Raw genomic sequence first — 10066 nt, 5'->3', positions numbered from 1 at the left:
GAAGAAACGCGCAAGTATCGACCGTTTCCAGCGTCTTTAGTTGAAAACTCGCTTCTCTGTCAAAACTTTCGGAATGAAAATGAAATATTCGCGAGGTCCCAATGTCATGTTTATCACACAAGGCAGCGCGGGTTCAGCATCGCGACGATCATCGATCGTACACAACCACATTATGACGCCGGACATTCGTGGGTGATCGATCAACCTTCCGTTTTAACAACCACTTAAAATATGCAATAACAGCACGTCCGGTGGTGAGGTACGTTACAAAACTAGTACAAAACTAGCAGCTAGGTACAAAAATGTAATTAATCGTTAATAACGAAGGCCGCCCGGAAAACTGCCAGGGACCAATCTCGCGTTTTCCTTTCATCCTCGTCTCGTTCTCAGTTCGTCGTTATTTTTATCCGCGTTGCTTTTATCATAAGACGAGGAAAAGAAGAAAAAAAAAAAAGAAAAAATATAGAGGAGAAAGAAATGAGAAAAAGAAGCAACGCTTCGATCTTCCTTTTTCAGATGCAGGTACTGTTACCTCTCTCTTTTTCTCCTCCTTTTGTTTTATCCAGTTCTGTATGCTTGATTTATTCCCTTCCTTCGCTTCGTTCTCGTTCCTTCCTTCTCTTTGAGCGACTTTAAAGTATTTAGAATCTCGTTATCGCTGAGGAATTTAATACTGCTCGGTTTGGCGGTTTCGCGGATGCACGCTAACGTGGGTGGCACACCGGCTTTGATGGAACACGCCCGGAAGCTGGTATTTCGACTGGTGTTCCCGTTTGATAAATGTTTCAAGCGACCATCGCTTTGCTTGCTTCTCCTCTTGTGTGGCATTACGAAGTAATCAAATTCTGCTTTAGGGAGGGCGCGTCCTGCTGTTGAAATCTTACGTTTTAGAGGGCTGGTTGCTATTCAAAATAATTGTTAAGAAGAACATTTGATAGACATCGCATACAAATGTTCAATACAGTCTATACTATGTTGAAATAATTATTTCAATGAAGAATATATTTTAATGAAACGGATTATTTCATTCGTTATTAAGATAGCTTTGATTTAGAAGTTCGCGTATTATTCTCCTTTTTTTTTTAATAAGAAAGAGAATATTAGGAACAGCATGTTTAAATAAATCTAGCAAATTTGATATGAAAAAAAGATATTGTTGAGCTGAGTAAGAGATTTGGGAAACCTTCTACGCTTAACTTCATCAGCATCAATAGAAGTGTAATAGAATTTTAAGTGTATCAAGATTCATAAGCATTTCGTAAATGAAATAACAGACACGCTTAACATAATGATACGTTCAAATAAATATTATAAACATTATCTCAGCTCAAGTAATCATTTCACGTTTAAATAACGCTTAAACAATTACATCGAACGTTCTTGCAAAAAGCAAAAGAACTTCATCGTCACAAAACCCGTTTGAAAGCAGTTTAGAATTTACAAAATTCTTTTTACCAAATGAATCTCTGTCGACACTATGAAGATGAATACGGCGGACACTCGATGGAATCGCCTGATCGCGGAAGGAACATTCATCCGGGCCAGGTGGGCGCTTATCCCTGTGTCGGCGTGCACCCGGGACGTTGCATCGTAAAAGTTTAAAGCGCGTAACGATGGATCTGGACGAAAGAATCGTGGCATGCGCGATCTAATATGTACATACATACACGAAGAGACATTCGCAGCAAAATCATAACATTTTCTTCGTTCTTTTTTTCTTTTTTTCTTTCATTTATGCGCCACGATCAACCCCGGCTAAAGAAGTTGCGGAAACATTATACAGAAATAAAAATATCTCGCGAAACGAAAAAGAAACGAAACATAGACAAAACTGTTGCGTTTTTGTTCAATCAATTTTATTGGAATTATTAACAATACGACGGGTGACGGTACCCTCCTTCACGATTACCTCCTCAACTCATTTACGAATCATCGTTAGAAAGGAATTAATCATTTAACTGCGTTAAATCAACACTATATCGTACCGCTTATTATTGCTTTGACTTCGCGAGTTATACAAAGCATTCGAATGAAGTGCGAACGAAGCGAGTTCGTTCGAAAAATACTTCGTTGTCGTGAACAGGTAAAAATTCGCAAGTGCTTTTGATCTTCAAACAGGGATGGACGTGTGTATCTTAGGATAAATCTTAATTAGGATTCATCGATGTTCTTCGCAACAGATATACTTGGAAGAACGGTGAATATCGATACCGTGACTCATCGCACTGGTAAATAACTCGCATGACACGTTGCTCGTTCGTGGTAAACAATTAACGACGATACACGTCGCATAACAATCGTTAAAATTTGTCGAACAATTCGTCGAACGATCAACGAGCCGGCAATTAACAAAGAGATTGGCGTCGCGTCGCTTTTTATCTTGTTGCATTTTAGCCGGGGTGCTGTTTTACATAGCTAAAGTTTCAACTATAACGTAGCCGAAAATTTTCTTCGATTCGGTTCTACAGTTAAGACATCTTAACATCAGAGAACATCAGAGAACCGTACTCTCGTTATTTTCAATTCGTTTCAACGATAAATTTCTCATTCCATCGAATAATCGTCATAATTCCGTTTAATAATTCGATCAATGTGACGCATTAGCGATGGTAAATTATCGAAAGAACGTTTCGACGCTCCGCACCTTAACATCTGCGTTTTCAGAGCACTTCCGGGCACCTTAACCCTTTAACTTATAGCTTGGTATATCAAAATGGCACGATAAATTACCGTCGCGCATCTAATGGTATTCGTAGCCCCGACCGGGGCGTCCGCTTACGATTTATTTATTAGAAGAGCCTTATAGTTTAATAAAACACGAAGTCTAGAGTAAAAAATAGAGTAGAAGCTGAGACTTTCTAGACACCGATTTGCGTATTGGATTTCTTCTTTAAAGGGTTAACGTTCACCATTCAAGAAATCTCAGGATCTTGCCCACTTGCTTGCGCGTGAGCATCGCTTTTTGGAGCGTAGCGGGAACAATATTTTGCTGTGCTTTTTTTTTCTCTCTCTATCTCTCTCTCTCTCTTTCTCTTTTTTCTTTAGTTTCTTTTCTCGTACTTGTTATAATTCAGATAATTTGTACGAAGTAGGTACGAAGCGTGTAATTCAACGCATAATCCTTCTTCCTTCGCTGTACGATCAGACGAGTAATAAAAACTTACTGAATAGTAACCGATGCTATATCTGCTTCTGAGACCATTCTAAACCTTGAGAACATACATACACAGAAATCGATGAATAGCCTGTAACTTTGAAGCGACGCTAATTAACTTTCGAGCGACACGTCGTTCTTCGATCCAAGTGTTTCGAATTGTATTCCCTCTTTTTTCATATATTCATCTTTTTCAACGATTAAATATCCCCACTGTAGACCAGTTAAAGAATATGCAATAACGAAATAAGATACGAAAGTAAAAACGCGGAACTTCCACCTGCGTCAAATTACTCTCTCCGATATACAATTCATTTCTGAATTGAATTTAAACCGTCGTAAGATATCCGCGATATTCTGCTTAACGAAACGGTTAATTACACGCAGCTTTTCATCGCCAATTACGTATAACACGCACACTGTTGAGGCATAAATATCGCCATGACGGAAACGTCGCGGAAAGTTCCGTTATATAAAAGCCGCGTAGCCGTGAAACATTCGTAACCGCGGTACTCAAACAGTGGACTTTATTCGCTATAGAAATGGCCAGGTTTATAAATGAATCTCGCGTTTTATTAATAGCCGTTGCTTTCTCTCCACCCACGGGAAACGGTTTTCGCTAAGTTTTTGCGTTGCGTTTCATGTCGGTCGATTTCCCTTTGAGTAAGAAACGGGGGCGAGTTTTAAATTAGATTTTCGCAGCGGACGGCCCATGACGCGACGGTTTGACCGGAAAATGGAATAATGGCGATTTAACTTTAACACGATCCACGATTCGACAACTATATAACGACGTTGCTTCCTTCGACCCGTGTTCACGGCTCTCTCGCAGTTTCTTGTACTTCCATTCAATTAATCTCGCGCATTTATTGCTTCCGTCGGCGGCCAGAATTTCGTAACGCGCCGTTGGTGAAAGTTTGATTACCATTTTAATTGAAATTCGATCCCGTATGATGGAAACACGTGCCTGCTTGAGTTTCACGCTCGATAATCGAGTTTCCAACTCCGCAAGTCCTTCACTTTCAGAAGCAGATCTAGAATCGCGCTGTGAAACGAGTCACAATCCGGCGAATCGTATCTTCCCATTCTTTTTCTTCTCCAACAAGGAGGTTTGCCTTCCGTTAAAGCAAGAACTGCTAAAAATCAGATACCAACGACACGATTCGATCGTTTAAGAGATATCAGTTGTATCGTGTAATGTACCTGTGAAAAGTGAGCAAATAGAAGCTTCCAGTTTGTTCAAACCGAAGGAAATAATAGAATGAAAAGGAGGTACTTAGAAATATTTTCTGCGACAATTCGGTAATAATTATGAAAATCACTTTAAATAAAAACGTTCGATTTCGATAGAATTATGTTCGTACAAAATGAAAACCACAGAAACTTGCAAGAGGATTTAATAACTAGAAGCAAGAGAAGAAATTCGAAGGAGAAGAAAAAGTAAAACGTGTCAGCCCAAGTTTGATTAAAAACGAGAAAGAGAGAGTGGAAGGGAGCCCGATCGCGAGGCCGAGTAGAGGAGGAAGCGCGTTAAAAAAAGCGTATAACCGTCGCGATCGAAATCCCGTCCGCGAGTTTTTGTTTCACATGGGCGTTCTACGGGCGCGCAGATTGACGCGGCGTCGCATTCGTAGAGGCATCTCCGTTAATTGACCTAGTGTTCTCTTGTATTTTGTGTTCGCCTGCTTAATCATCTTCCCTTCGCATCCCCCTTCGATCGATTTTAGTTTCGTAATCGCGCAGGATGCTACGCGATCGCAAGCGACTCTTCGCTCGTCCTCGTGTTATACTTTTACACGTTAATTTATCGCGACTCGCTAAGATAATTGTGTTTGAGCGTGATCTTACCACGTAGATATAGGCAACGATTAGTTTTCCGAGAACGCTCTCCTGAAACCACCGAGAGGAGAGGAACGCGCGAGAAAGCTCTCCGCGTTTCGTCGACTTTCGAGAGCGTTCTTCGAGAAGGAAAAAAGCAAAAAGTAGATAAACAGGGCGTCTCCGATTTAATTAATCCGGACTGTAACGATCAGCGTCGAGCGAACCGTCGCCAAAACGAACAGGATGTCCTCCGTTGTGAATGTTCGATCGACGATTCGTCCACGAGGATCGCGTCCCTTTCGAGAATCTTGATCGCGCGACAAACGCGCCCCAGACTGAGCTTCGATTCTTTCTTTCGGCCTTACACCACGCTCGTTCCCACGTTTTGTCGATAACGTGGATTCTTTTAATAACAGACATGTACACATCTGTATATTTATATATGTGTATATACGTATAATCGATTATATTTCAATCGAAATCGTATAGAAAAAGCAATACCCTAATAGTTTACGCGATTTCTTTAAATAACTCGAATAAGAAGTGTTTTGACGAAGAAGCGACCACGTGTCTTTGTCAGACACGTTTCTCGTTTTTTCGACGTCTTAATTTTCTTAACATCTTTTTCTCTAATCGTCTTAACGGTTCGTTAGGTTCTTAATTACACGCGGTTTGACAGTTTGAGTCGAGACGAACTGATCTAACGGCAAATGGTAATTCAGTTAGCAAAAATCTTAGTCTTCGAAGTTTCGGTTTATTATCGTGGCGCTTGATTGCTCGTTGATCTTACGGAGAGATTTACGTTATTGTACTTGGCCGATCAATCGTGTTCGGCTAGGAATAATTCGTTTCCTGTGGCGTGGAAAGAGAAACAGAAAGCAATAGTCTTAATCGAATCGCGTCCACGCGAAACGGAAAATAAATGGATCGGATAAATATCCAGAGACTCTAAGGAACGATCATTTGCAAGGAAACAGTGACTGAAAAGGAAGTATTCTTCTTTCGAGGCAGAGAAGTTTGGCGTTTATCGAAGAAGTTCGTTGGTGAAAAGTCATTTCTTTTTTACTAGTTCCCTGAAATTTATTCCGTATTTTGAGACGCGACCAGATTGATCGCGCGTCTTACTCGTCGGACGTCGTGGTAGCGCTTTTCGGAACAAAGAATCTCAGTCTCAGCCTTCGAAGGAGACTCCGAGAGAACGGTGGCGGATGCAAGAAACGACCTCGAATACCGAGAGATAAAAAGCGATGCTCTAAGAATGGGGCGCGTGTTGTAGAACGCTCGCGCGCAAAAGGAAAGCGTTTCCTCTCTTGTTCTCGTAGGCGTTTGGCTTTTAATCGTCGTCGTCGAGGCCGAGCAGCTCCGGCGGAAGTCGTCTGTGCCGGCAGCACAACGTCAGACAGAGCACACGAGCCGCTAGTCGAAACTGCGGGCTCAGGGTACCAAGGACCACCGCTTTCCAGAAACTGTTCGTCACCCCCAACCACACTACTGCGAAATGGAGAAACGGCACCTGCAGCGTAAACATTAACATCTGTGAATTGTAAAAGTAATTTAAATATCGCGATACAGGTCTTCCTTACAAGGCGAAAGTCTGCGTCGTGTTATACGTCGAGAGCTTGTTATACGAGAACGCGAAGAGCGCGCAATATTATTTAACAAACGCCGAGAATTCTTCCTCTCGAAACGTACAAACTCAGAAACGCAATAACTGCTCCAGTAGAATTGTGTCGAATTTAAATAAAACAATAGAATCGATGTAACGTATGCATCATTAGCAACGAACGTGTTAATGAAACCTGAACTTTAATTAAAGCCAAAAATATTATTTTCACCTCTCTTCACAGGCAGAAAACAATGCAAAAAGACATACAGACTATGTGAAAAAAGACCAACATACGTAAAAAGAGATCGACATAACGCGAAACCTTTATTCTAAAACTTTATATTTAAAGGCAAGCTATAACTCTCGAAACATCTAAAAGCGAGACGAAATTCACGATGTCTCGTATGAACACGTCGAGACTGACCTTTCCCCTATGTTTCGTTGCGTTCACACAGAAAGAGAGAGAGAAAGAGAGAGGAGGGACGTTTAAATTACCTGCGGCGGTCCGTTAACGACAGCGTATATCCGGAGACCGGCATACGGTGCCCAGGACACCCAAAAAGTCATCACCAGGACAAAGGACATGATATGACTCGGATTGCTCAAGTTTTCCGAGAGCGCGGTCGCGTACTCCTTGTCGTGAATCAGTACGCCGGATTTTAGTCGTCTCATCATCGTGAAGATGTAGCAATAGGTGTAGACGATGGTGATGACCGATGGGCCTAGCACGAGGATCGACAGTGTGATGGTGTAAGCAGCCATGTTGCCCCAATCGAGCATACAGATGAACGCCTCCCGGTCGAAAATCGGCTTTTGGAAACCTAGAAGAGGCGGACAGCACATCATCGCCACGCTGATCCACGTGAAGACCATCCAGCACTGGCATCGGGTTTTCGTCTGCACGGTCTCGTATCGCAATGGTTTCCTGTGAAACCGAATCGTTTTGTTAGTTAATACTCGTACGAATAGGAAAACGTTTCAAGCTAAACTTCTGTACCTGTAAAGTTATGCTTTGAGAAGTTAAAACGTTTTAGTACATTCCATTTGTGTTCATAAGTATCAGGATATCTGCTGATCTCGCATAAACCGTGACAATTGATCCAGGTTATTAGGGAAATGATTAATCGACTAAAGTTATTTATTCATGCAGGGCAAAGATTTAGAATACGGAAAAAAATCTGTCAAAGTTATTTGCAAGAGTGATAAGAATTATCAATAACGAATTAGTAGTATATTAACACGCGCAATTCTACGATGTTTGAGATTTTATCGAGAAACTTGAATCTGGTTCGCAAATGTATGGAATCGAAAAATAACAAGCAAAATGAAAAATAATGTACTAATATATATTAATTAATAATAAATTAGAGTGCCATCGTCCAATTCATGATTTTTAATTAACTTTCAATCTATAATTGATGATATTTATATATTTGACATACAACAACAGATTTTTTATATTGCAAAGTTTCGAATAAAATAAAGTTTCTAATAACTATTTAAGCTTCGCCTACTTGTCGTAATAAGTATTCTAATACTTATGAACATGAGTGTAGATCGAAAAGTTAAAGGTTCCAATTGAGTTTATGATAGAGAAATGAAAGGTCGAGGATACAGAATTTTCGTTCCAACGAATAATGTAAGTGGACAATTATTATATATATACAATAGTAAATGGTGCAATGTAAGTTATTGATCGAAGATGTAGGCGAAATGAATTAGAAAGGTTGTCGAAGATTGTCTAGATTTTAGTTTACCTATAATCTTGACATCGGTTATCGCTCCATCTTAGACCTATATTACTGTGATACGAATCTGTTAGGCTAATAAACGATAAAGCTATTGTAGATTATAAGGAATATCAAGATTATCGTATTCTTTCCGGTGATATGTATACCGTGAACTTGAATTTATATACCTTCAACTGTATATCTAAGAATACAAAACCTACCATCTAATCGCGTACTCAAGGTATATATATGTATTAAGTTCTACACGTAGAGAAGATGTAAAAACTTTCATCGTTATATCCAGCTTTTTGAATATCAGACGAACATTAAAAGTTAGAGTTATTTATCCGATATTCTTCTCGAATGCTACTTGTCGTTTCAAAGAATACTAATAAAAAAAAAGAGAAAAGTTGCAAAGATAAAACTTATTAAAAAATTCCATAATATTTCTAGATCTTACAGATTTCTAGATTTATTTACATTTTATCAGTCGATACGGAAAGAAAATATTTTACGATTGAATTTTACGTACCTGATGGCCAAATACCGATCCACAGAAATCCACATGAAGGTGTAAACAGATACCGCCCAGAGAGTAACCTCCAAATAGCCAACGAGACGACACACGACGTCCCCATAGACCCATCGTCGTACCAACGCTGGATACACCGAGAGCGGAACCACCAGCAGACCACAAAGAAGGTCCGCCGAAGCGAGAGATAGCAAGTAGTAGTTTATCACCTCGGAGGGACCTATGCGGTGTGATTCTCATTTGTATTTACCTCGAGTGTGAATCACCAAACGGTCGGGTTTCACCGAATGTTACAGTTTTTATTGCTTTTTCGTTGTACTGCGGTGACAGGGTCACCGGGAGAGGCAATTAAAAGAAACCCACAGCGACAAAGAAACTACAAGTCATTGCAACACCGATTGCCAGGGTAATATCACGAAATCACGCATAAAATATATAAAACACTAGTACGATTAAATTTCGCTATTGTGTTATTTGATTGATTATATGCAAACATTTCTTTTAAGCGCGCGCGATAAAGCGTTCTAATATTTTATCGGACAAGTAAAAAATCGCCGCAGTTTACATCTGATATATTAACGAATTAACGATTCTAGAACTATATAACGACGTTTTCATAGATGATTAAGCCTGTTGCGTTGCTTTTATATTTTAGACTGGAAATATGTTTTAACAAAATGTTTACACAAGTCACTTTCGTGATATTTGGTAGGCATGTTGTCTTTTTATGTAAAATTAGATGATGTCCAATATTCGTTCCAAATATCTTACTCCAACCATGCATTTGCGACTCTTATACTTTTATATATACAGTAATAACATAATTTAACAATATTTTTATGTTTTTTTAATTCAATTCATAAGACCATTTAGGAAAAGAAAAAAAAGCCCGATGTAATCCCTTATTTTTCAAACAAATGCGTGAAATTTGTTAAAAACGTCTGAAATCTATCATTTTACAGATTACAGATTTGGTAGTTGCGGTGTTAATAAATGTGTAAAAATTCGCAGTATAGTTGAAACATGTTACAGCACTTACCACGGAAATTAAGGTAGGTGGCGATGATGAGGAGATTCGAGAAGATGATGGCGACACTGACCACGAAGATGAGGCCCGCCTGCATGAGAGCCTCCAGCGAGGGCTCCTCCATGCCGCCACCCTTTCGAGCTGCATCCCCCCACCCGCCCTTAGGTGCTGTTACCCGTCACCCCCCCGCCGCCCT

General features: G+C 40.0%; 1 protein-coding gene across 1 annotated transcript; it reads right to left on the bottom strand.

Moving 5' to 3' along the window:
- Positions 1-551: 551 nt before the first annotated feature.
- Positions 552-10039, bottom strand: LOC100745421 (beta-2 adrenergic receptor). The gene is made up of 4 exons (XM_003490477.4): positions 9883-10039; positions 8844-9063; positions 7077-7506; positions 552-6488 (listed from the first exon to the last, which is right to left on the bottom strand). Exons 1-4 carry the CDS (start codon positions 9992-9994, stop codon positions 6309-6311), a joined length of 942 nt encoding a protein of 313 aa, XP_003490525.1. The 5' UTR covers positions 9995-10039; the 3' UTR covers positions 552-6308.
- Between the last annotated feature and the right edge of the window lie 27 nt (positions 10040-10066).

Source organism: Bombus impatiens, unplaced genomic scaffold (genome assembly GCF_000188095.3).
Source record: "Bombus impatiens unplaced genomic scaffold, BIMP_2.2 scf_0442, whole genome shotgun sequence".
Lineage (NCBI taxonomy): Eukaryota > Metazoa > Arthropoda > Insecta > Hymenoptera > Apidae > Bombus > Bombus impatiens.
Note: the sequence above shows the minus strand (reverse complement) of the source record. Positions and strands in the feature narration are given on the sequence as shown.